This window comes from Rhinopithecus roxellana, chromosome 5 (assembly GCF_007565055.1).
Source record: "Rhinopithecus roxellana isolate Shanxi Qingling chromosome 5, ASM756505v1, whole genome shotgun sequence".
Lineage (NCBI taxonomy): Eukaryota > Metazoa > Chordata > Mammalia > Primates > Cercopithecidae > Rhinopithecus > Rhinopithecus roxellana.
Window position 1 is genome coordinate 67,827,353 of NC_044553.1, and position 27,305 is coordinate 67,854,657.

General features: G+C 45.9%; 1 protein-coding gene and 1 pseudogene across 4 annotated transcripts; one reads left to right on the top strand and one right to left on the bottom strand.

Moving 5' to 3' along the window:
• Positions 1-5,281: 5,281 nt before the first annotated feature.
• KNSTRN (kinetochore localized astrin (SPAG5) binding protein) lies at positions 5,282-23,297 on the bottom strand. 4 transcript variants are annotated; one of them, XM_030931782.1, is made up of 10 exons: positions 23,028-23,297; positions 22,752-22,846; positions 19,592-19,724; positions 18,871-18,918; positions 16,343-16,448; positions 16,022-16,115; positions 14,399-14,454; positions 13,607-13,681; positions 11,241-11,249; positions 5,282-5,629 (listed from the first exon to the last, which is right to left on the bottom strand). In XM_030931782.1, the coding sequence occupies exons 1-10, from the start codon at positions 23,234-23,236 to the stop codon at positions 5,603-5,605; spliced, it is 852 nt and encodes a 283-aa protein (XP_030787642.1). In that variant the 5' UTR covers positions 23,237-23,297; the 3' UTR covers positions 5,282-5,602. The 4 variants fall into 4 exon arrangements, with proteins under 4 accessions (XP_030787642.1, XP_030787643.1, XP_030787641.1 ...); XM_030931781.1 differs by having other exon boundaries at positions 5,284-5,629; positions 11,125-11,249; XM_030931783.1 differs by lacking the exon at positions 11,241-11,249.
• Positions 23,298-25,986: 2,689 nt separating this feature from the next.
• On the top strand, positions 25,987-26,372 carry LOC104659665 (annotated as a pseudogene).
• The last annotated feature ends 933 nt before the right edge of the window (positions 26,373-27,305 follow it).

Consider the following 27,305-nt stretch of genomic DNA (forward strand, 5'->3'; position numbering starts at 1 on the left):
AATCCCAGCACTTTGGGAGGCTGAGGTAGGTGGGTCACCTGAGGTCAGGAGTTCGAATCCAGCCTAACATGGAGAAACCCCATCTCTACTAAAAATACAAAATTAGCCAGGTGTGGTGGCCGGTGTCTGTAATCCTAGCTACTCAGGAGGTTGAGGCAGGAGAATCGCTTGAACCCAGGAGGCGGAGGTTGTGGTGAGCCGAGATCACGCCATTGCACTCCAGCCTGGGCAACAAGAACAAAGCTCTGTCTCAAATTTTAAAAAAAGGAAAAATATTATTTTCCAAGTGTTGCTGCTAGTAATACCTATTACATAGTGTTTTTGTATCCAATTATCTTGCTAAATTCACTTATTCTAATAACTTATAACAGATTCTTTTAGATTTTTAAAAAGATTTCCTATGTATACAGTCACATCATTTGCAAATGAGTTATGCTTCTTCCTTTACATATCTATATACTGTATTTTTTTCTGTATGCTGTACATCTCTATTTTCTTTATTTTCTTGCCTAATTGGACTGTCTAAAATCTCCAGTACAATGTAAAGCCGACTGGTGAAAGCATACATCCTTGTCTTATTCCCACCCTCAAGGGGAAAGTGATTCAACACTGCATTACCAAGTATAGTATTAGCTGTAGTTTATTTATGGATATCCGTTATTAGATTAAGGCAGTTCTCTATCTCCTTTGCTGAGAGTTTTTATAATAAAAAGATGAATTGTATCAAATGCTTTTTCTGCATCTATTGATGTGTTCGTTTTTATCATTTATTCTGTTAATGTGTCTACTTACATTGATTGAATTTGAACTCTTCATTAAATAAAATTCACAGGAGCCCATTGGTTTGAACTGAACTCCTGCACTAGGCCCAGCACACCAAATCATAATGGAGCCACTCATGCTGAATGTCCATGCCACCAAGCTGAAACTAAGACCTTTAACTGACCTTCTAAAAAATGGGGAGATAACTTCAGATCAGTGGTGTGAAAAAATAAAAATAAAAAATCACGAGAAGTAATAGCCAAATCCTGAAACAGGCCAGGTTTAACGGCATGATATGGAAGTCGTCTCTGCTTTGCTCTTTACAAGAAAAGTAACTGGAATCTGAAATAGTCAATTAAGATCTTTAAATTTGTTGTAATTTTGGTTTTTGATGCTTTCATAACCAGGATATATCTCACTTGGTCATTAAATAAAAAAACTTTTTTCTCTCACACACTTAACACAGAATATTTCTGTGAGAAGATGTGGGGAAGTTTTTCCCCACACACCAAAGTATTCTCCAGCAGACACCAACTGGGTGTTCTGTAATTCATTTCAATTCTTGCCTGTAATCCCAGCACTTTGGGAGGCCAAGGTGGACAGATCACCTGAGGTCGTGAGTTCGATACCAGCCTGGCCAACATAGCGAAACCATGTCTCTATTAAAAATACAAAAATTAGCCGGGCATGGTGGCGCAGCCTGTAATCCCAGCTACTTGGGAGGCTAAGGTAAGAGAATCGCTTGAACATGGGAGGCAGAGATTGCAGTGAGCCAAAATGGTGTCATTGCACTCCAGCCTGGGAAACAGCAAACTCCATCTCAAAAAGAAAAAACCAAAACCAAAATAATTTCAATTCTTTATCTACTTGGAGTTAGACTCAAACCCTACAGGTTAAGGCTCAATCCCACAAGACTGGGCCCCACTTCAGATGCCAGTCACAGGTAGATTGTCACCTATATTCTGATTAACAAACCAGAAAACAAGATTCCCACGCCCCCTGCTTGGATTCGATTAATTGGCTATGGTGGCTCACAGAACTCAGGGAAACACTTAAGTTGACTGGCATACTATAAAGGATATTACAAAGGGTACACATGAACAGCCAGATGGAAGAAATGCACAGGGCAACGTATGGGGAAAGGAGTGCAGAGCGTCCATGCCCTCTGTGTTCCACCCAGAAGCTCATCAAATTGTGTTCAAGGGTATCTTTGTAAAAAAAAAAAAATTTAAATAGAACCTCACAGCCAGGCGTGGTGGCTCACACCTGTAAAGACCTAGAATAGCAAACAAAATTTTGAAGACGTTAGAGACTTACACTACCAGAAACAGATATTTTATAAAGATAAATATATGTGTATATATATTAATATACTGTGGTATTAGTGCTAGAAATCAATGGAACAGAATAGAGAGTACAGAAATAGACCCACACATAGAGTTGCTTGATTTATAATGAACTCTCCATTACAATTCAGTAGGGGAAGAATGGTCTTTTTTGGCTCATGCCTGTAATCCCAGCACTTTGGAAGGCAGAGGTGGACGGATCACGAGGTCAGGAGTTCGAGACCAGCCTGGCCAACATGGTGAAACCCTGTCTCTATTAAAGATACAAAACATTAGCCAGACATGGTGGTGCATGCCCGTAATCCCAGCTACTCGGGAGGCTGGGGCAGGAGAATTATTTGAACCTAGGAAGTGGAGGTTGCAGTTAGCCAAGACTGCGCCACTGCACTCCAGCCTGGGCGACAGGGCAAGACTCTGTCTCAAAAAAAAAAAAAAAAAAAAAGGTGGCCGGGCACGGTGGCTCATGCCTGTAATCCCAGCATTTTGGGAGGCAGAGGTGGGCGGATTCTGAGGTCAGGAGATAGAGAGGATCATCCTGGCTAACATGGTGAAACCCTGTCTCTACTAAAAGTACAAAAAGAAATTAGCGAGGCGTGGTGGTAGGCACCTGTAGTCCCAGCTACTCGGGAGGCTGAGGCAGGAGAATGGTGTTAATCCGGGAGGCGGAGCTTTCAGTGAGCCGAGATTGCGCAACTGCACTCCAGCCTGGGCGACAGAGTTAGACTCCGATTTCATATTATACAAAAGATTAGAGGTAGATAATAGACCTTAATATGCTGTTTCCCAGGTAATATGAAAAGCAAACAATATGCAAAGTAAACAGTAAAGCTTTGCGCAACAAAATAAGGTAAAATTGAACAAATCAAAGTATAAAGTAAAAACATAAAATACTGCATGTTCTCTCCTATAAGTGGGAGTTGAGTACATTGAGCACACACAGACACAAAGAAGGGAACAACAGACACTGGGGCCTAATTGAGGGTGGAGGGTGGGTGGAGGGTGAGGATCAGAAAACTACCTATCCGGCTCCACGCTCGTCACCTGGGTGACACACAATTTACCTATGTAACAAACCTGCGCATGTACCCCTGAACATAAAAGTTGAAAAAACAAAATAAAAACATGTTCATACAGGCCAGGTGTGGTATATAATTACTCACATCCATAATTCCAGCACTTCAGAAGGCCAAGGTGGGCGGATCACCTAAGGTCAGGAGTTTGAGACCAGCGTAGTCAACTTGACGAGAGCTCAGTTTTGCAAAAATACAAAAACTAGCCAGGCAAGATAGTGTGTACCTGTATTCCCAGCTACTCAGGAGGCTGAGGCAGAAGAATCGCTTGAACCTGGGAGGCAAAGTGACAGTGAACCAAGATTGCAACACTGCACTCTAGCCTGGGTCACAGAGCAAGACTGTCTTAAAAAACAAACAAAAAGAACCAAAAAAACAAACACGTTCATATGGTTTTTTTTTTTTTTTTTTTTTTTTTTTTTGAGACAGAGTCTCGCTCTGTCGCCCAGGCTGGAGTGAAGTGGCCAGATCTCAGCTCACTGCAAGCTCCGCCTCCCGGGTTCACGCCATTCTCCTGCCTCAGCCTCCTGAGTAGCTGGGACTACAGGCACCCGCCACCTCGCCCGGCTAGTTTTTTGTATTTTTTAGTAGAGACATGGTTTCACTGTGTTAGCCAGGATGGTCTCGATCTCCTGACCTCATGATCCGCCCGTCTGGGCCGCCCAAAGTGCTGGGATTACAGGCTTGAGCCACCGCGCCCAGCCCGCATTGTTATAAATAAATGGGAGGGAGAAGGAAGAAATCCTCCTTACAGAAGAATTCCAAACAATATGGACAGGTAGATAGTTCTCACACCCCTTGAGAGTGGGCTGCAATTAGTGATGACTTCTAAAGAGAGTATGGAAAGAGTAAAATAGTAACTTTACGGTGGAGAAACCGGGGTAACACTGCCTTAACCAAGCAATCAAGGTTAATATTACTAGCAACAAGTCAAGTTGATACTATCTACCTATAATATTGTGTCTGGAGTTGGTTGCTTCTGGTGGGTTCTTGTTCTCTCTGACTTTAAGAATGAAGCTGCAGACCTTCGCGGTGAGTATTATAGCTCTTAAAGCTGGCATGGACCCAAAGAGTGAGCAGCAGCAAGATTTATTGTGAAGAGCAAAAGAACAAAGCTTCCGCAACCGGGAAAGGTAACCCAGCGGGTTGACACTGCTGCCTGGGGAGGGTGTGGCGGGTCGCCAGCTTTTATTGCCTTATTTGCCCCCCGCCGAGGTCCTGCTGATTGGTCCATTTTACAGAGTGATGATTGGCCCATTTTAGAAGGTGCTGATTGGTGCATTTTACAAACCTCTACCTAGCCAGAGAGTGCTCACTGGTGCATTTTTACAGAGCACTGATTGGTGCATTTTACAAACCCCTAGCTAGCTACAGAGTGCTGATTGGTATTTTTTTTTTTGTTTTGTTTTTGTTTGTTTGTTTTGAGACGGTGTCTTGCTCTGTTGCCCAGGCTGGAATGCAGTGGCAGCAATCTCCACTCACTGCAAGCTCCACCTCCCAGGTTCCCGCCATTCTCCTGCCTCAGCCTCCTGAGTGGCTGGGACTACAGGCGCCCGCCACCACGCCTTGCTAATTTTTTGTATTTTTAGTAGAGACGGGGTTTCACCTTGTCAGCCAGGATGGTCTGGATCTCCTGACCTCGTGATCCGCCCACGTCAGCCTCCCAAAGTGCTAGGATTACAGGTGTGAGCCACCGTGCCCGGCCTGACTGGTGCGTTTTAAAATTCTCTTGTAAGACAGAAAAGTTCGCGGAGTCCCCACTTGACCCAGAAGTCCAGCTGGCTTCACCTCTCAATCTGATGTGCTGAGTACACTTTACTTATGTGGTATTCTTCCCTAAAAAACATAACCACAGTCTAATCATCAAAAAAAAACAAACAAATCCAAATTGAGGGATATTCTACAAAATATCTGACTGCTACTCCTTGAAACTGTCAAGGTCATGAAAAACAGAAAAAGACTGAGAAACTGTCATTGACCAGGGGAGACTAAGGAGACATAATAACTAATGACAAAATACAATATGGCATCCTGAATGTGATCCTAGAACACAAAAACTACATTAGTAGACAAACCAATGAAATCCAAATAAAGCCCAGAGTTTAGTTAATATTGATTTACTGATGCTGGTTTCTTAGTTTTGACAAATGTGCCATGGTATTGTAAGATGTTAACATTAGCGGAAGCTGGGGAAGGGGTATATGGGAACTCTCTGGACTATCTTTGCAACTTTTCCGTAAATCTAAAATTATTCCCAAATATATACATTATTATTATCTTTTGATACAGGGCCTCACTCTGTAGCCTAGGTTGGAGTGCAGTTGAGGTAGATCAGGTAGCATGGTCACAGCCTCACTTAAAGGGGAACAAGATACTTGCCAAACAGACAGATAGAGGGAACAGCTGGATGCTGCACAACCCGCATCAGGAACTCGTGGTCAGAACATCCTGCTGCAAGGAGGAAAAAGAGCAAAAGGGGATAAATCCTCCAGCTTGCACAGGCACAGAAACCCTTGGTCAGTGTCTTTAGGCTGACCTATACTCATTTTAACAGTAAAAACACTCCCTGGGGTGGAGAATTACTCTCAAATTCTTTTGTGCACCAACGTCAAGAACTTGAGTCAGCCCACCAACAACACCGTGGAGCTATCACAGCTCACTGCAGCCTCCTTCTCCCTGGCTCAAGCGATCCCCTCACCTAAGCCTCCAGAGTAGCTGGGACTACAGGTGTGCACCATCGCGTCTGGCTATTTAAAAAATTTTTTGGTAGAGAAGAGGTCTTGCTATGTTGCCCAGGCTGGTCTTGAACTCCTGAGCTCAAGTACTTCTCCAGCCCCAGTCTTCCAAAGTGCTGGGTTTACAGGTATGAGCCACTGGGTCTGGCTAAAATATGTATTTCGAAAAAGACTGACTAAACCTCCAACTCTCATACATTGTTGTGGTGGTATAAACGGTACAGGTATTTTGGAAAACTGAGTTGCTTACCCTATGACTCAGCAGTTCTATTCTTGGGTCTCTACCCCAGAGAAACCAGTGTAGTTTTATTAATAGCCTAAAACCAGAAACAAATGTCCACTAGCCAGAGAATACTGATACGTTCAACCACACAAATTATAGAGACAGGTTGAGCTAAAGAAACCAAACACAAGAGTACACACTTGGCTGCATGCGGTGGCTCAAACCTGTAATCCCAGCACTCTGGGAGGCCAGGAGTTCAAGATCAGCCTGGGCAACACAGTGAGAGCCCCCCATCTCTACAAAAATTTTAAAAATTAGCCAGGTGTGGTGGCATTCACCTGTAGTACTAGCTACTCAGTCGGCTGAGCCCAGAAATTCGAGGTTACAGTGAGCTATTATTGTGCCTCTGAACTCCAGCCTGGGCAACAGAGCAAGATGCTGTCTTTTTTTTTTTTTGAGTCAGGAGTATCACCGTGTCACCCAGGCTGGTCAAGAACTTCTGGTCTAAAGCTGTCTCTTTAAAAAAAAAGAAAAAGAAAAAGGGAGCTGGGCTTGGTGGCTCATGCCTGTAATCCCAGCACTTTGGGAGGCCGAGGCAGGCGGATCACATGAGCTGAGGTGTTTGAGACCAGCCTGGGTAACATGGCAAGACCTTATCTCTACAAAAAATATACAAAAATTAGCTGGGTTTGGTGGTGTGCCCCTGTAGTCCCAGCTACTTGGGGAGCTGAGGTAGGAGGATCACTTGAGCCCAGGAGGTCATGGCTGCAGTGAGCCAAGATGCCACCACTGCACTCCAGCCTGGATGACAGAGACCCTCTCTCTCTCAAAAAAAGTGTATACTGTGAGTCCATTTATATGAAATTCTTAGAAAGACAATACTAATGGATGGTGATTTTGTAGAGTAGTACTCACTTCCACAACAGCGACAGTAACTTATGGACCTGTACACTTAAGGTTAGTGAACTTTAAGCCTCAAATTAAAAAAAAATCTGGTAAAAGTTTGCCATTTCAACAATTTAATTAATTAATTAATTAATTTAGAGATGGAGTCTTGCTCTTGTCGCCCAGGCTGGAGTGTCGTGGTGCGATTTTGGCTCACTGACTGCAACCTCCGCCTCCTGGGTTCAGGCAATTCTCCTGCCTCAGCCTCCTGAGTAGCTGGGATTACAGGCGCCTACCACCACGCCCGGGTAATTTTTGTGTTTTTAGTAGAAAGGGGGTTTCACCATGTTGGCCAGACTGGCCTCGAACTCCTGACCTCAGGTGATCTGCCCGCCTCGGCGTCCCAAAGTGCTGGGAATACAGATGTCAGTCACCGCGCCTGGCCTCAATCAATTTTATTTTTTAATGGAGTCTCGCTCTATCACCCAGGCTGGAGTGCAGTGGTGCGATCTTGGCTCACTGCAACCTCCACCTCCCGGGTTCAAGCGATTCTCCTGCCTTAGCTGGCCAAGTAACTGGGACTATAGGCACATACCACCACGCCCAACTAATTTTTGTATTTTTAGTAGAGACAGGGTTTCCCCATGTTGGCCAGGCTGCTCGAACTCCTGACTCAGGTGATCCACCCGCCTTGGCTTCCCAAAGTGCTGGGATTACAGGCGTGAGGCACCGCGCCCGGCCTCAACCATTTTAAAGCGTACAGTTCAGTGGTATTAGGTATATGCAGAATGCCATGCAACCACCACCACTTTCCATTTCCAGAACTTTATCATCCCAAAGAGAAACTCCCTTCCCCTCTTGCTCAGTCCTTGGTAATCTATATTCTACTTTGGATGGATTTGCCTACTGTAGCTACATTAGTGTTCCTGTGTACCTTGAAGCCAGAATGGCAGAGAAAGAAAATGGTAAGGAAACAGCTTCTTGAGATATTTGGCTGTGAATATGGTGTATGTGGTAGGTGGAGGGGATGAGGGTAGGGTTTTGGCTTTATGTTTTAAGAAGGTTGTAATTTGAACTTAAGAGTCAAAGTTGGCCGGGCGCAGTGGCTCAAGCCTGTAATCCCAGCACTTTGGGAGGCCGAGACGGGTGGATCACGAGGTCAGAAGATCGAGACCATCCTGGCTAACACAGTGAAACCCCGTCTCTACTAAAAAATACAAAAAAAATTAGTCGGGCGTGGTGGTGGGAACCTGTAGTCCCAGCTACTTGGGAGGCTGAGGCAGGAGAATGGGGTAAACCTGGGAGGCAGAGTTTGCAGTGAGCTGAGATCCAGCCACTGCACTCCAGCCTGGGTGATAGAGTGAGACTCCGTCTCAAAAAAAAAAAAAAAGAGTCAAAGTTGGCCGGGCTGAGTTTTACTGGTATGAACTTAGTTTGAGAGAATTTGCCAAAGAACAGTTTTTAGTGGATAGGCTCAAAATATTTGAAACATAACCAACTTTGTGAACTCTGTATGAGAAGGCAAACAATTTTGGCCCTTTAAGCTCGGGTTGGAGTGTTATTGGCTTCACTGGGTGTCTCTGGGCAGCCTTAAAGATGCTGCTGGGTGGGGGTGGGAGGGTTTGGTGAAGAAATTAGGAGGTGCAGAAAGAACAGGAGATGGCCAAAGTCAGCCTAGTTTGGTTAAGAAAAAAATTTGGGCCGGGCGCGGTGGCTCAAGCCTGTAATCCCAGCACTTTGGGAGGCCGAGACGGGCGGATCACAAGGTCAGGAGATCGAGACCATCCTGGCGAACACGGTGAAACCCCGTCTCTACTAAAAATACAAAAAACTAGCCGGGCGAGGTGGCGGGCGCCTGTAATCCTAGCTACTCGGGAGGCTGAGGCAGGAGAATGGCGTAAACCCGGGAGGCGGAGCTTGCAGTGAGCTGAGATCCGACCACTGCACTCCAGCCTGGGTGACAGAGCGAGACTCCGTCTCAAAAAAAAAAAAAAAAAAAAAAATTTGGCCATGTCTTTGGTAAACCAGGGGGGAAGCCTGTCATGGACTTCAGGCCATGGACTAAAGGATCTATGGGACCAGGCCTAGGATTGGCTGTGCAAAGTAAACAGCAGACAGATAATCATGCTTGAGTGCAGGGAGGGCTGGGCGCAGTGGCTCGCACCTGTAATCCCAGCATTTTGGGAGGCTGAGGCGGGCAGGTTACTTGAGGTCAGGAGTTTGAGACCAGCGTGGCCAACTGGGCAAAACCCCACCTGAGTCTATTAAAAATACAAAAATGGCAGGGTATGGTGGCTCACGCCCGGCCTCAGCACTTTGGGAGTCTGAGGCAGGCGGATCACTTGAGGTCAGGAGTTGGCCAACATGGGGAAACCCCGCCTCTATTAAAAATACAAAAATTAGCTGGGCATGGTAAGGGGATGGGGCGCCTGTAATCCCAGCAACTCAGGAGGCTGAGGCAGGAAAATCGCTTGAACCCAGGCAGTGGAGGTTGTGGTGGGCAGAGATCACACTACTGTAATGGGCAATAGAGTAAGCGAGACTGTCTCAAAAAGAAAAAGGCCAGTTGCAGTGGCTCATACCTGTACCCCAGCACTTTGGGAGGTCAGGGTGGGCGGATCATGAGGTCAGGAGACGAGACCATCCTGGCTAACATGGTGAAACCCTGTCTGTTAAAAATTAGCCAGGCGTGATGGCACGTCCCTGTAGTCACAGCTACTCAGGAGGCTGAGGCAGGAGAACTGCTTGACCCGGGAGGAGGAGGTTGCAGTGAGCCGAGATCACGTCACTGCACTCCAGCCTAGGCGACAAGAGTGAGGCTCTGTCTCAAAAAAAAAAAAAAAAAAAAAAAAAAAAAAAAAAAAAAAAAAAAAGTGCAGGGAGAACAAAGGCAGCAAGTGGCCACAGTCCTGGTGAAACCACGGCTACAAATGGGCAACACCCTCAGGAGACTAGCCAATGCTCTCGGGAGACAGAGGGACTCGCCACAGGGCTCTTAAAGAGTAGCAGAAAAATATTCTAGATTAAGTCAGAATATCTTGGACTTGTTAACTAAATTAGTTCAATAATGATCAACTGACATATCTAGGTTAAAAGGTTATTTTCATTCCTCAGTGTTACAGTCAGAATATTTACAGAAGTATTTATTTTAAAAGTAGACTTTAAAAAAAAAAAAGTAATTTAAAGCTCCAAGGTGTATTGTTTCATGTAGGTGTTACTGCTACCTATACTTTCACCCCATTTATTTATTTATTTATTTATTTGTTTATTTATTTATTTTTTGAGGCAGAGTCTCACTCTGTCGCCGGGGCTGGAGTGCAGTGGCCGGATCTCAGCTCACTGCAAGCTCCGCCTCCCGGGTTTACGCCATTCTCCTGCCTCAGCCTCCCGAGTAGCTGGGACTACAGGCGCCCGCCACTTCGCCCGGCTAGTTTTTGTATTTTTAGTAGAGACGGGGTTTCACCGTGTTAGCCAGGATGGTCTCGATCTCCTGACCTCGTGATCCGCCCGTCTCGGCCTCCCAAAGTGCTGGGATTACAGGCTTGAGCCACCGCGCCCGGCCTCACCCCATTTATTAAGCCCAAAACACTTCAAGCAACTTTAGGTTCATAAATTAATAAGAAGGTACAGAAGCCCAACTAGGATGGGACAGAATGTGTTCCAGGTTGGAAGGGGACAGCATGGCTCCTCAGTGGTCTTGTACGGAACACTTGTGCTCTACTGTAATGAAGATTTTCTTCCTGAAAATCTGAATGTGACATTTTAGATCCTCTGGTTGTTGGTTTAGTCTCCGGATTATAATGGTGTGCCGGAATCAGGTGGTTGACTAGAAGGTCAATCCAAGCTCCTCGGCCCCCTCTCTTGTAGGCCTCAATTATCCACCTGTGAGGCTCAGGAGGGCTGACCAACCTGAAGGTTGGGAAAACTTGCTTAAATGAGGAATTGCCACTTCAGCATAAACTGTCCTCAATTCTACTGTAGAAATTGTTTTCATTCTGGAGGTGGTGAGTCCCAGAAGATCATGGCCAAGATGATATCCTAAGTGGCTTCCTCTGAGAGTTTATGCCCAAGAGGGAGCCATGTGGCCACTTGCTTCTTCTTACATTTCTAATAGCTGCTCCATTTCCTTAAGGGCTGTTGTTAAATCATTTACTTGATTGTTACATAAGGTTTGCTGTTCTAGGAATCGGGCTCTTTCTTCTTTCATCTCCAGCTTTACCTTTAAGGCCTGCATGGAAAGACATTCCAAAGGAAAACAACACATACACAAAACTCTTGACTAACAGGAAACACAATACCTACATTATGCTCCTGTTCCACTAAGGAAGACCACTGGAGTCACTATGCTCCTGTTCCACTAAGGAAGACCACTGGAGTCACTATGCTCCTGTTCCACTAAGGAAGACCACTGGAGTCACTATGCTCCTGTTCCACTAAGGAAGACCACTGGAGTCACTATGCTCCTGTTCCACTAAGGAAGACCACTGGAGTCACTATGCTCCTGTTCCACTAAGGAAGACCACTGGAGTCACTATGCTCCTGTTCCACTAAGGAAGACCACTGGAGTCACTATGCTCCTGTTCCACTAAGGAAGACCACTGGAGTCACTATGCTCCTGTTCCACTAAGGAAGACCACTGGAGTATCAACAGAGACTGTATCTTCTATTTTAGCTTTTGTTTCTACGTGCTGGTTTTAGGAATTGTCCCCCTAGTAGTAGAGAGGGACTAGACTCCTGTATCTCTAGGTTTGGGGCAATATCCCATGGTTCATCCAAGCAATCCGAAGCAGTCCAGACCAAAGAATCTGTGTTTACTACAGGTCTCCTCCTCAAGTTATCAGGTTTCCATAGAAAGGATTACATACAGTTCTCAATTCCCAACTCTGAGCAACCTACTGTGTTACACATTGCCTCATGCCTTGGCAATGTGAACATTTCTAAGAGGCCTCGCTAACAGAAAGAAAAAAAAATTGGTGGAAAAAACTGCTAAAAAATCCAAATGAAGACTTGGAATATAGTTAATAGTAATGTACTGATGTTGGTCTCTTTTTTAAAAAAATTTTTTCCTGCCAGGTGCAGTGGCTCACACCTGTAATCCCAGCACTTTGGGAGGCCAAGGCGGGTGGATCACCTGAGGTCAGCAGTTTGAGACCAGCCTGGCCAACACGGTGAAAACCCATCTCTACTAAAAATATAAAAATTAGCCGGGCGTGGTCGCAAATGCCTAAAATCCCAGCTACTCGGGAGGCTGAGGCAAGAGAATCTCTTGAACCCGGGAAGTGGAGGTTGCAGTGAGCCGATTATCATGCCACTGCACTCCAGCCTGGGGGTAAGAGCGAGACTTTATCTCAAAAAAAAATTTTTTTTTCTACTTTTAGAGACATAGTCTCACTGTCACCCAGGCTGGAGTGCAGTGGCATGATCACAGCTCATTGCAGCCTTGCCCTCCTGGGCCCAAGTGGTCTTCTTGCCTCAGCCTCCTGAGCAGCTGGGACTACAGGTATGCACCATCTCTCTCTCTCAGAAAAAGTATATACTGTGAGTACCTTTGCCAGGCACTGGGTTAGGTACTGGACATAATTCTCTTTTATAACCACCCAGCAAGACAGGTATTATTGGTATGAACTTAGTTTATTCATACTTTTTTTTTTTTGAGACGGAGTCTTGCTGTGTTGCCCAGGCTGGAGTGCAATGGCACCATCTCGACTCACCGCAACCTCTGCCTTCCACCACACCTGGCTATTTTCTATTTTTTTTTTTTTTTTTTTTTTTTTTTTTGAGACGGAGTCTCGCTCTGTCGCCCGGGCTGGAGTGCAGTGGCTGGATCTCAGCTCACTGCAAGCTCCGCCTCCCGGATTTACCGCCATTCTCCTGCCTCAGCCTCCGAGTAGCTGGGACTACAGGCGCCCGCCACCTCGCCCGGCTAGTTTTTTGTATTTTTTTAGTAGAGACGGGGTTTCACAGTGTTAGCCAGGATGGTCTCGATCTCCTGACCTCGTGATCCGCCAGTCTCGGCCTCCCAAAGTGCTGGGATTACAGGCTTGAGCCACCGCGCCCGGCACACCTGGCTATTTTCTAAATTTTATTTTGCAGAGATGGGATCTCGCTATGTTTCCCAGGCTGGTCTCAAACTCCTGGCTTCAAGTAATCCTTCCACCTCAGCCTCCCAAAGTGCTAGGATTACAGGCGTGAGCCACCATGCCTGGCTGGTTTCTTAGTTTTGACAAATGTACCAGGATAATGTAAGATGTTACTGTTGGGGGTTGGGGGAGGAAGTGCATCAAGAAGAATAGCTAATGGATGCTGGGCTCAACACCTAGGTGACGGGATGATCTGTGCAGTAAACCACCATGGCACATGTTTACCTGTGTAACAAACCTGCACACCCTGTCCATGTACCCCTGAACTTAAATGTTGGAAATTAAAAAAAAAAAAAAAAAAATGAGGGTAAATCTTCTGTATTATCTTTGTAACTTTCCTATAAATCTAAAATTATTTAGAAAGTTTATTAAAAAGAAAAAGAAAAACAGGAAAGAAATCTACCCATCGTGGTAGGAAATGGTCAGGGTGATGTCTGCCTCTCACCTGTAACTCCTCCATCTGCTTTTTGGCTGTTTCATTAAAAAGCTTCAGCTCCTCTTGCAAAGTTTCTAACAGCAACTAAGAGGAAAGTACAATGTAGTAAACAAATCTTCATATAAAACCAGACCTACATTAGACGATGGCTAACATCCCTTCCACACAGTTCTCAACAAAGGAGTCAGGAGAGAAATTTGATACAGTATAGAACAGAGGAACCAGAAAGCTCTCTCCACAGGTTTACCTATCACGTGTTTTAAATTTTCTTTTTTATTTTTTTTTTATGTTTTTGAGATGGAGTCTCGCTCTGTTGCCCAGGCTGGAGTGCAGTGGCCGGATCTCAGCTCACTGCAAGCTCCGCCTCCCGGGTTTACGCCATTCTCCTGCCTCAGCCTCCCGAGTAGCTGGGACTACAGGCACCCGCCACCTCGCCCGGCTAGTTTTTTGTGTTTTTTAGTAGAGACGGGGTTTCACGGTGTTAGCCAGGATGGTCTCAATCTCCTGACCTCGTGATCCACCCGCCTCGGCCTCCCAAAGTGCTGGGATTACAGGTGTGAGCCACCGCGCCTGGCCCCACGTGTTTTAAATTTTCAATTCAGACTTACCTATATTTGTAAGCACAAAGCTACCTTTCAAGTAAAATATGCTATTTTGAGTGCATGTCCCATTTCTGTTTTCTACCATCGCAGATAATCAAAGGTTGTTTCTTCGGTTTATGGAACACATAGCAGAGACCTTCTTAGATTTACAGAGCCCCAGTCACTCAGCCCTTGTGCCCTTTTGCACCCATTCCCTCACCATAGAGTCCATGTGATCGGTAGTAGATTCTTGTCGTGATGCCAGGGTCTCACTGCCTAAAGCGGACGGATACAACAAAGTCAACTTTACTTAGGGAACTACACACTTTAAACAAAAGAAAATAAAAACCCTCCATGAACAGGTACAGAAATATTCATGAGGGGAATTTCTCTTAAGTGTCTAATCCTGGACTTTCTCCCAAGTTTTCACCTTGGCAGGGTCACCCACATCTGCCCTGCAGAACTGCATTTTATCTCCTTTCAATCTAGGTTTGGATACGGCCAAAAATTCTGTATACTTTCTCCTTAGGTCAGTGGACAGTTTGTCTAGAGGAAATGTATAGGTGGGATTTTTTTGGTTTTGTTCACAATTTAAGAGCCTTTCAGGCTTTAAAAATTATTACCTTTGGTAATATCACATGCATGTAACAAATTAAAATCATACAAAATATTTATGGTGTCAGGTGTGGTGGGGCATACCTGTAGTCCCAGCTACTCAGGAGGATTGCTTGAGCCCAGGAGTTGGAGGCCACCCTAGGCAACATAGCGAGATCCCATCTCAAAAAAAAAAAAAAATTTTTTTTTTAATTTAAAAACATGTATTTTACAGTGACTATAAAGAATATCCCAGGTCGGGCATGGTGACTCATGTCTGTAATCCCAGTACTCTGGGAGGCCGAGGCAGGCAGATCACTTGAGGTCAGGAGTTTGAGACCAGCCTGGCCAACATGGCGAAACCTTGTCTCTACTAAAAATACAAAAATTAGCTGTGTGTGGTGGTACACGCCTGTAATCCCAGTTACTCATGAGGCTGAGGCAGGAGAATCGCTTGAACTGAGGAGGAGGAGGTTTCAGTGAGCTGAGATCACACCACTATACTCCAGCCTGGGCAACGGAGTGAGACTCCATCTCAAAAAAAAAAAAGAAAAAAAAGAAAAAAAAAAAGAATATCCTCACCTGTAACCTAAAGATTAACCAGTAACATTCAAAGTCAGTATTCCTTAATACAAAAAGGCCTGGGCCCCTTTCCTGGGCATTCTCTAGCTCTATGACTCAGTCTGAGGCCCTCTTACAGTCTTTGGACAATTCCTTCTTCTGCTCTCTTTGCTACAGATTCTGCTCTCTGGGGGACAGGGTCAGAACAGTAGTCATTTTTTAGTCACTGTAATTCTGCTGATTAGCCAGGTTTAAGAATGCTTGAAGTAGTATTTTCTGTCTCTTTCCATTTGGGAAAGTTACTAGTATGCTTGCAAGGAAGAACATGTTCAAACAAAATGTTCCTTTCAAGCACACTAGTAACTTTCCCAAATGAGAAGAGACAAAATATTCTCCCTTGAAAGGAACAAAATATTTCTCATCTACTTGCAAGGTCATACCTGTTGGCATAAAGTGTTCAGGTAAGAAAGTGATAACCTTCTCTCTATATAATCCTCTAAAATTCTATTGGCCAGGCAAAAATCAACATCACATGAAAACAAACAGAAGCCCTCCAAAATCTTTAGGGCTTTACTGAAGTAACCCCTGCACTTACTGGGCCAGCTGATGCTATGCTGGCAAGATCAACCCAGGAAGGGACCCATGCACCGATCCCTTCAAAGGCAGCTAGCTGTGTGCTATCTCTTACCTGGATCGAGGCCCTTGCTCTCCAAAATTGCCAAACAGTTGTCCCGAAACTTCTCCAGCAGCTCTACCTTTTGGGTCAGGTCCTTCAGCTCTCCCTGTTGGAGCACCGCACAGACAGATCAGGAACTGTCCCAATCCCTAGGAGTGGTCGCCCTTTCTTGCCCTTGCTCTTGGACAGCCATAGCAAAAGCCTGTTTTTTTTTTTTTTCTGCCCTTGGGCATTTGTGCATTAACAAGCTTGCTCACCCAAGGGGCCACCCATCAGGATTCCATGTGCATCGCCCAGTGACAGCTGGTAACAGAGCTCTGGTGGGTCTCTTACCTGAGTTTCAGTCAACTTCTGGTGCAACTGCTTGTTGACGGCTTCTAAGAGCTGGTTCTTGTCCTTGAGCTCTTCCTCTGATTTTTGCTTACTCAGTGGTTTGTAGCTGTAATAACAGTTGTACTTACATGAAAAGACAAAAGGGTTAAGAGCATGGCCTACACCAGGCGCGGTGGCTCACGCCTGTAATCCCACCACTTTGGGAGGCTGAGGTTGGCAGATCACCTGAGGTCGAGAGTTCAAGACCAGCCTGACCAACATGGAGAAACCCTGTCTCTACTACAAATACAAAAATTAGCTGGGCGTGGTGGCGCATGCCTGTAATCCCAGTTATTTGGGAGGTTGAGGCAAGAGAATTGCTTGAACCTAGGAGGTGGAGGCTGTGGTGAGCTGAGATTGCGCCATTGCACTCCAGCCTGGGCAACAAGAACAAAACTCCGTCTCAAAAAAAAAAAAAAAAAAAAGGGCCAGGCGCGGTGGCTCTAGCCTGTAATCCCAGCACTTTGGGAGGCCGAGACGGGTGGATCACGAGGTCAGGAGATGGAGACCATCCTGGCTAACACGGTGAAACCCCGTCTCTACTAAAAAATACAAAAAACTAGCCGGGCGAGGTGGCGGGCGCCTGTAGTCCCAGTACTTGGGAGGCTGAGGCAGGAGAATGGCGTGAACCCGGGAGGCGGAGCTTGCAGTGAGCTGAGATCCAGCCACTGCACTCCAGCCCGGGCGACAGAGCGAGACTCCGTCTCAAAAAAAAAAAAAAAAAAAAAAAAAAAAAGGCCTACAGAGTTACCCAAACGCATCCCGTTCCTATCCTGGCTATTTACATAGTGGTATATGACCTTCAGTGAGTTGCATAACCTCCCTGAGGTCCTGTTTCCCCATTTTGGCAATTAGGACAATACCCACATCTCATAGTATTATTATTAATAATAAGAGAGAAAACACATGTGCATTTCTTAGCCCAGTAGTTGGGCTAATATGTAATAAAATAATCTAATGTTTATCATCTAATAAACTCTAATATCACCAATATTAGAGTTTTTTCTTTTCTCTTTTTCTTTTTTTTTGAGACGGAGTCTCGCTCTGTCGCCCAGGCTGGAGTGCAGCGGCGCTATCTGGGCTCACGGCAAGCTCCGTCTCCCGCGTTGCCATTCTCCTACCTCAGCCTCACAAGTAGCTGGGACTACAGGCAGCCATCACCACACTCGGCTAATTTTTTGTATTTTTAGTAGAGACGGGGTTTCACTATGTTAGCCAGGATGGTCTCAATCTCTTGACCTTGTGATCCGCCTGCCTCAGCCTCCCAAAGTGCTGGGGTTACAGGCGTGAGCCACTGCGCCGGGCCTAGAGTTTTTTCTTAAAGTTCTCAGTCTTTTTTTTTTTTTTTTTTTTTTTTTGAGACGGAGTCTTGCTCTGCCACCCAGGCTGGAGTGCAGTGGCCGGATCTCAGCTCACTGCAAGCTCCGCCTCCCGGGTTTACGCCATTCTCCTGCCTCAGCCTCCCAAGTAGCTGGGACTACAGGCGCCCGCCTCGTCGCCCGGCTAGTTTTTTGTATTTTTAAGTAGAGACAGGGTTTCACCGTATTAGCCAGGATGGTCTCGATCTCCTGACCTCGTGATCCGCCCGTCTCGGCCTCCCAAAGTGCTGGGATTACAGGCTTGAGCCACCGCGCCCGGCTAGTTCTCAGTCTTTATTGCTAGTATTTTGTCTTCAAAACTTTCTCATTTTTTTAAGTCAGAGTCTCGCTCTGTCACCTAGGCTGGAGTGCAATGATGTGATCTTGTCTCACTGCAACCTCTGCCTCTGGGGATAAAGTGATTCTCCTGCCTCAGCCTCCTGAGTAGCTGGGATTATAGACATGCGCCACCACGCCCGGCTAATGTTTGTATTTTTAGTAGAGATGGGGTCTCATCATGTTTCCCAGGCTGGACTCGAACTCCTAACCTCAGGTTATCCACCAGCCTTGGCCTCCCAAAGTGTTGAGATTATAGGCATGAGCCACTGTGCCCTGCTATCTTCAAAACTCTTAAGCCCAAATAATAGATCAGGAACTAAAACCTATTTATACAGACTTTTCAGCGTATTATTTCTATTTCTGATAGTGCAAAACTTCGAAGCTAGCCTCAAAGATGAGAAATGAGTCTTCTCTCCAGGATTTCACCACCACTACCACCACCAGAATCTTCATCTCGAGATCACTAACTACAGGCAGCCCTTCCTCTCCTGAAGGCTTCACCCTCCTGTTGATGGGCCATAGCTAAGTGTGATTTCCAATCAGCAGTGGTCCTGGCGTGGAGTCCAAAAAGCTCTTGCTTGAGACTTAAGATAGTAGCACCACTGATTCTTGCGCTGACAATGGTTCTTACACCTAGTTGTGCCTCACCCCTGAAAATTCCACTCACGTTCCTGAGGTGGAACCCAGACCCTAACACAGTAAACAAGTCCCACGAGTGATTCTGATGCAGAACCAAGGATTGAGATCCACTACCCTAGAATAGTGGCCAAGTTGATTTACCCTGATGCTCACCCTTTTCTGACATTCCTTCTGGTGGTGGTATCAGTAGCTTTCATTTGCCTAGGAGGGCAGAAACAAAGAAATGAATCAGAAACTCATAGTACTGTTAAGTGTGCAGTGAACAGGCAGAACAAAGAACTTGAGTTGCTGAGGAAAGAACCAGAGATGACATACAAGGCAAATGGCACAAGCTTGAGAGCTCTGAGGGACTATGCATTATTGTTTCAGCACAGACTATTGAAAAGGCTTATTAGTAGCAAAGGAGCATGACCCCAACCACCCCAACATCCTGACAGAGCTGCTCCTCTCAAGATGGCGTAGATATCTCATGTCAATCTCACTCACCTGGGAACTGAATGCTGGCTGGGGAGACACACACACACCACGCTAGGGCTGGACTGTGGTCAGACCAGCAATCTAGGATAACAACTAGTCCCCACCCCACATGACTGCCCCTCAGGGTTGGTGTATGACTATAGTGCTGCCATTTGTATGCTCCGAGCAAGCGATGAAAGAGGAAAGAACACCTCTTATAGCCCTGGCTGTGTCTCTTCAGAAAGATCAACACAGAGGGTTCCGGCAAAGAGCTCAGCAATGCTGCACAGCTCTGGGCCACTGACTGAAGGCCAGTTGTTCAGGAGCCTTGTATTCCCCAAAACCCTGTTTTCTAATTCTATGTACTGATCAATTTCTAGGAAGATGTTCTAACTGGATACTAATGATCCGTTCTCACCCATTCTCTCGTCTCAGTTTGGTGATTTTTGTAACATCATTCTCTGGACCTCCTGAATGAAGCTGTTTGGAAACATCGACTTCTTTGGACCTAACAGGTAAGAGACTCTTAGAAGTGGCCCGAGTTTGTGTGTCTGCAAAGGAAAACGAGAGGTAAAACTTCTGGCATCATGAGCCGACAGCTGCAACCCTGTAACAAACAGAGCCCCATTCTAAGTTGTCATAAATCTTTTTTTTTTTTTTTTTTTTTTGAGACGGAGTCTCGCTCTGCCGCCCAGGCTGGAGTGCAGTGGCCGGATCTCAGCTCACTGCAAGCTCCGCCTCCTGGGTTCACGCCATTCTCCTGCCTCAGCCTCCCGAGTAGCTGGGACTACAGGCGCCCGCCACGTCGCCCGGCTAGTTTTTTGTATTTTTAGTAGAGACGGGGTTTCACCGTGTTAGCCAGGATGGTCTCGATCTCCTGACCTTGTGATCCGCCCATCTCGGCCTCCCAAAGTGCTGGGATTACAGGCTTGAGCCACCGCGCCCAGCCCAGTTGTCATAAATCTTTACTTTATTTTAAAAAATATTATTAATTTTTTGAGACAGAGTCTCGCTCTGTGGCCCAGGCTGGAGTACAGTGGTGTGATCTTGGCTCACTGCAACCGCTGCCTCTTGCGTTCAAGCGATTCTCCTACCTCAGCCTCCTGAATAGTTGGACTACAGGCACCTAAAATACGTTTTAAAATAAAATTAAAATAAAATTAAAAATAGAGACAGGGTCTCACTATGTTGCCCAGCCTGGCCTCGAGCTCCTGGGTTCAAGCAATCCTCCTGCCTTGGCCTCCCAGGCGTGAGCCACCATGCCTGGCCAAATCTTTATTTTCATTCTGGCAAATTTCAACATGTGATATTAATTCAAAAGAATAAAACTTCCAGGCTAATTGGCAATAAAAACCAAAATTCTTTAAATGTGACAGTACAGTGTGTTTGAGGGTAGCCAAAAGTTTCGTTGAACTGAAAGGTGGAGGCTGTAAAAGTGAACATGGAGATGGACACCAGCAGAGAGCAGGATGGAAGTTAGCAGGTAAAACATGGCTGAATCCTTGTACCATCTCGTTAAGCTCCTCCAAGCACGCTGCACACTTTCCTAAGGCATGACTGAGCTGCTCTGAGTTTTTTTAAATCACTACTTCATTCTTTTTCCCAGAATATCTTCCTAACCACTCTAAGACATCTTTGTGTCCCCATCACCTAGGAGAGTATTTGGCATATGAACAGGGGTTCAATAACTGCTTGTTGAATAAATCAAACACTTCACAGTTGCATGGGTTGTCTCACAGACCATCTCTAAACCACCTGTCTGGTTCCTTCCTCTTCCATGCTGACTGCCTCTACCACCAGCTCTTTTGTTTACCCTTCGTTAAGTTTAGGGTTTCCCTATTAGGCATACTAATCTGATCTTCTTGCCAGATAACCAGAGAAATGGCCCTGGCGTAACACTCTTCTTCCCCAAAGGAGAGAATTTTCCTTCATCCTTGTGCCAGCTCCCCAACCACACAGTCCATCATTCGTGTTCTACAGCAAATTCAAGTCACTTATCTGGAGTTAAGCAGCCCCCCTCCACACGCAGGCTTTTCTGGACTCATTCTCACTTTGTTCACTGTAAAATGGCCCCTTTAAGCTTGACCTAACTTAAGAGCCATTACAATCAAATCAGATTGAAGAAATGCGGTACAAATGAGGTATTCAAAGGGTTCTTTTTGAGGTGTCTGTCTGAAGTAAAAGGTAACCTTGGAGAAATATCATCTTCTCCTCTCTCAAGTATTAGCAAGTTATAAACAACAAATCTACTCCATGTAAAATGGAATTAACAGTCGATTGATCAAAATTGACTAGAATTGGTTCCAATAATTTGTATTTGCTAAAACCTAAGGATTGCAATGTAGGAAAAATTTAGTAGGATTTCACAAAGCTGTCTCCCAAAAATGGGAGACACTGGGAGGGGAACTGGATGGCTGGTGTCAAGGAAGGGAAGGAAACTTGTTTATCATTGTATATGGTTTTCCAACTTTTTTTTTACATGTGCATATATTACTTATCCAGCCCATGCTCAAAATCAAAACAAAAAACCTGGGAGGCAGCCTAAAAATTGGAAACTGTTCCAGTTACATATGATCATAAAGCTGGGACAGAGATGGAAATCAAAGAGATGAACACTTCCAGCTTGGCTGAGAGAGCTAGTCACTGCCCACTGACTGAGGGGCACTGCATCTAAGGGAAAGACACAGCAAGCAGCTGAGACCTGGCTCCAGTTCTTCTAGCAACTCCTAGTCCCTGCTGGTGCCAGGATTACCATTCAGGTGTTCTGTGGCAACACAAGACAACAAACAACCCAAAAGCCTATTTACTTCAGAGCTCAATCCTGCCAAGGTTTATGTACCAGCTGAGTGGAATCATCTGGGAAGGGATCATAAATAGCTACTCCACAATCTCCCACAACAGTTTTCTGATGTCTGAAGCTTATTCTGTACTATAATCTCTAGATTAGGCAGTTTCCTGACTGCAAACCCCATGAGATGACTTTGAACCACAAGCAAAGCAACACAAAGCAGATGGCAAAGCAATTAAAAACTCCATTTTTAATCATGTCTGTCTCTTCGCCCAAGTTTCTCAAATACTTTGCTTAGGTCTAACCCCTCTCTCCCACTTCACTCAACAAACGTATAATGAGAATGTGGTAATGAGAAACACGGCGCAGATATAAAGGTGAACAAAGAACCCTAAGCATTCCACTCCACTTCTCAAATGACTCTCCCCTTTCCTCCCTGAAAACAAACCCAATCCCTCAAGATGGCCCAAGTCTGGAAATAAGACGGATAACCGGTTAGAAGGGGATTCCTAGCTTAATGGGAATAACATTGTACAATAACCAACTTGAATCTAACTGATGAATACAGTACATACGCGGGCAGAAAAATGCAGAGCAGCTCTAAAATCCTACCACATGGCCCTTCCCCTAACTCCCATCATAAACCTACACACCCTGGTTATAGGGCGCTCGCAGGTTTTCAGGGCCGGCGGGACACCCTCCCAGTGCCCACGCCACCCACTGGATCTCCACACTCCCGGGACCATCCCCGGCCAGGCCGCAGTGCCCCGGGCGCGGCGTGGACACTCACCTGCGGGCTGGCCGCCGCTCAGCGCAGAGGCGGGCTGCAGGTTATACACTGTCTTAACCACACTGGTCATCGTAACGAGGCGGCACGGCTGAACTCTGGAAGGTACAGGATGAATGTTACCCAGCGCTGGACTACTGGGCCCGAGAGTGGTGGGCTTGGGGATAGAGCGACCCGACAGGCCCCGGCTCGGGGTTGGAAAAGAGAAAATCCTCCTTTCCCAGCTCTTTCCGTCCTTCCTCCCATCCAGCCCAGTCCCTCGCCCCGGGAGAGCCGAACCCAGGAGCCCGCCGGTCCTGCCCGCAGTCCTTGTCGCTCTCTTTCAAAAGATCCCCTGAACCAACTGTCGCGCCTCCTGCCAAGTCGGCCGCCTCGGTTTCAAATGGAAACTTCCGGTAGCTGGGCGGAAGTGGGTGGGAATCGCACTCTGTAGAAAGCCATGTTGTACGGAACATTCTGTCCCGGGGCGGGGGTTTGGGAGCCGCCATGCTGTACGGAAGGTTCTCTCGGAGGCCGGAGGCAGACCTAGCGAAAGGTGTTGGAGCCCCCAGGTCTGGGCGGAGGAGGAGGGTGATGCAATTTGTAGGCTTGAATGGAGCTAATGAGCTACCAGCGTCATATTCCGGGATGGAGACGCAAACGTGGCCACATTAAGGGTCCATGTCACAATCCTCTTTATTTAGTTTGGGATTGTTAGGGATATTGCCAGGAGCACAGGTTATTTGGAGGAAAACTACATGTTACAGGAGGAGAGTGGCAGTGAGGCTTGAAGAAAAGGACCTATGGGCTGAGATACCTGAGGCACCTACCTGAGGTCCTAATTTTAATAGCACTTACCCAGATTTTAAGTAGCGATTCAAAGCTATTCTTAATAAACAGGGTAGTTTGCATCATTAAATGCACTAGTTCATTCATTTCATCCAGCATTTATTGAGCACCTCCTGATTACCCAGCAATGTTCTCAGTGGGTGGGAGGGACTCAGGGAGAGCAAATATCAAGATTGACCTTGGCTCTGCCCTCCTGGAGTTTACAACTTAGGAAACAGACAGTGAACAAATAATCACATGAATAAATATATATTTACAGATTGTGGTGAAATTGTGAAGAAGGCTGGTCGCAGTGGCTCATAGCTGTAATTTCAGCACTTTGGGAGGTGGAGGCGGGTGGACTGCTTGAGTCCAGGAGTTCAAGAACAGCCTGGGCAACATAGTGAAACCCCATCTCTACAAAAAATACAAAAATTAGCCGGGCGTCGTGGCATGCTCCTGTAGTCCCAGCTACCCTGGAGGCTGAGGTGGGGGGATTATGTGACCTCCAGGGGGCAGAGGTTGCAGTGAGCCGAGATTGCACCACTGCACTCCACCCTGGGTGACAGAGCATGATCTTAAAAACCAAACCAAACCACACACACACACACACACACAATGAAGAAAAAGTACAAAATCCTATAAGATAGAAAAGCAGGGAAACTTAGATTATATTGGGGGCTCAGGGAAGACCTCTCTGAGATGATGTTTGATTAAGGAAGGAGGAGAGGGAGTTAATCTCATTGGGGAAAGGGGAAAATGCAAAGTCCCAAGGCAGAAACGGGTTCTTCCACAGGCACAGAAAGATAGGAATAGAGTGGTACAGATAAAACTGGAGAAATAAGAAGTCAAGAGACAAATTTTACGGGCTAAGGTATAGAGATTAGATTTTATCTAAAAGTAATGGAAAGTCACTGAAGCATTATAGCAGGAGAGTGTCATAAAATTTATATTTTATTTTATTTTATTTTTTTGAGACAGGGTCTCACTCTGTTGCCCAGGCTGGAGTGCAATCATAGTTCACTGCAACCTTGAACTCCTGGGTTCAGGAGATCCTCCCACCTCAGCCTCCTGAGCAGCTAACACTAAAGGTTAAAGGTGCATGCCACCAGGCCCAGCTAGTTTTGTACAGATGGGGTCCTGCTATGTTGCCCAGACTGGTCTTAAACTCCTGGCCTCAAATGATCTTCCCACCTCAGCCTCCCAACAGGCATGAGCCACTGTACCTGGCTCAATTTATATATATATATATATATATATTCTTTTCTTTCTTTCTTTTTCTTTTTTTTTTTTTTTTGGAGACGAAGTCTCATTCGGTTGCCCAGGCTGGAGTGCAGTGGTGTGATCTTGGCTCGGCTCACTGCAACCTCCGCCTCCTGAGTTCAAGAGATTCTCCTGCCTCAGTCTCCCAAGTAGCTGCTACCATGCTTGGCTAACTTTTTGTATTTTTAGTAGAGACAGGGTTTCACCATGTTGGCCAGGCTGGTCTCAAACTCCTGACCTCCAGTGATCTGCCCGCCTCAGCCTCCCAAAGTGCTGGGGCAGGTGTGAGCCACCGCGCCCAGCCCTTTTTCTTTTCGAATAATTGGGCTTGAATAATTGTGTGGACAGAGTCACTATTTTCTGCTGGGGAAATTGAGAGTTCAGTTTTGAACGTGGAAAACCAGACATATCTTTGAGGCATTCCAGTGGGGTGGTCATGTAGGCAATTGGAAGTACAGGCCTTGAGCCCGGAAGAGAGCCTGGATTGGAGATACACTCTTGGGAGTTATTGACATATGAATGTACTTAAAATCTTGATATTTAGGAGTTCGAGACCAGCCTGGCCAACACGACGAAACCCTGTCTCTGCTAAAAATACAAAACAATGGCCGGGCACAGTGACTCACGCTTGTAATCCCAGCACTTTGGGAGGCCGAGGTGGGATCACTTGAGGCCAGAAATTCGAAACCAGACTGGTCAACATGGTGAAATCCCGTCTCTACTAAAAATAGAAAAATTAGCCAGGCGTGGTGGTGCATGCCTGTAATCCCAGCTACTCGGGAGGCTGAGGCAGGAGAATGACTTGAACCTGGGAGGTGGAGGTTGCAGTGAGCCGAATGGTGCCACTGTACTCCAGCCTGGGTAACAGAGCGAGACTCTGTCTCAAACAAAATAAAATAAAAAATAAAATAAAACAAAACCTTGATATTCGATAAGATCAAGAGAAGAAGTGTGCAGAGAGCCTTTGGGCCAAGGACAGGACACTAGCATTTTGAAGTTGCAATGGTAATAAGGTGCTTGCCAAGAGACCTGATAAAGAGGTGCCAGAGAGGTGAGAAGAGAACAAAAGAAGGGTGGTGTTCCAAAATCTAAGGAGGAAGTGGCAAGCTGCTGAAGGAGGAAGTGGTGAACTATTGAAAATAGTTGACGTTCTAACTCTGCTGCCGCCATGGCTCCTGTGAAAAAGCTTGTGGCGAAGGGGGGCAAAAAAAGAAGCAGGTTCTGAAGTTCACTCTTGATTGCATCCACCCTGTAGAAGATGGAATCATGGATGCTGCCAATTTTGAGCAGTTTTTGCAAGAAAGGATCAAAGTGAACGAAAAAGCTGGGAACCTTGGTGGAGGGGTGGTAACCATCGAAAGGAGCAAGAGCAAGATCACCGTGACATCTGTGGTGCCTTTCTCCAAAAGGGATTTGAAATATCTCACCAAAAAATATTTGAAGAAGAATAATCTATGTGACTGGTAGCACGTAGTTGCCAACAGCAAAGAGAGTTATGAATTACGTTACTTCTAGATTAACCAGGACGAGGAAGACGAGGAAAATGAGGATTAAATTTCATTTATCAAGAATATTTTGTATGAGTTCTTGAATAAAACTTGGGAACCAAAAAAAAAAAAAAAAAAACACACACACACACACACACAAATAGCTGAAAGGGCAAGTAGAACGAGAACGAAAAGCATCCAGTGAATTTAGCAACAGAGAAGTCGTGATGAGTCTAGCAAGAGGAATGCTGGTGGAGCGTTTGGGGTGGCAGTCACATGGGCATGGGTTGAAGAGTACGTGGGAGATGAGGAAGCAGAGATGGCAGGTGTAACTCCAGGAGTCTGTTGCAAAAAAAGCAGAGCAACTGGGCAGTAACTGGAGATGGGTTATGGGGGTCAAAGAAAGCTTTCTCTAAAGCTGTGGACATGTGGGCCCGGCGGGATGGCTCAGCCTGTAATCCCAGTACTTTGGGAGGCTGAGGTGGGCGGATCACGAGGTCAGGAGACCGAGACCATCCTGGCTAACACGGTGAAACCCCGTCTCTACTAAAAATACAGAAAAACTAGCCGAGTGTGGTGACGGGTGCCTGCAGTCCCAGCTACTCGGGAGGCTGAGGCAGGAGAATGGCGTCAATCTGGGAGGTGGAGCTTGCAGTGAGCCGAGATCGCGCCACTGCACTCCAGCCTGGGTGACAGAGGCAGACTCCGTCTCAAAAAGAAAAAAAAAAAAAAAAAAAAAGCTGTGGATATGTGTGCCGATAGGAATGAGCCAGTAGAACGGAGGGAAAGGATGCTCAGGAGCAAGGAAGAAGGAAGATGGGATCCAGAGTAGCATCTTTAAATTCCCTTATTCATATGCCCCTACAAAAAAACAAAAAACAAACAAAACAAAACAAAAAAAAAAACCCAAAAAAACCCTCTTGCCTGTTTTTACATGATACTTAATATTTAAGTTTACTTTGATTTTTATTTTTTTAGAGGAAGGATCTTGCTATGTCAT

What these genes read in the sequence shown, in the direction of transcription:
- KNSTRN (XM_030931781.1), bottom strand. Translation starts at nt 23,236, where the DNA reads ATGGCGGCTCCCAAACCCCCGCCCCGGGACAGAATGTTCCGTACAACA. An exon ending in GAGCAAGGGCCTCGATCCAG is followed by an intron (nt 14,455 to 16,021) that starts GTAAGAGATAGC and finishes CGTCCGCTTTAG; the next exon opens with GCAGTGAGACCCTGGCATCA. An exon ending in AGCAGATGGAGGAGTTACAG is followed by an intron (nt 11,250 to 13,606) that starts GTGAGAGGCAGA and finishes CTTTCCATGCAG; the next exon opens with GCCTTAAAGGTAAAGCTGGA.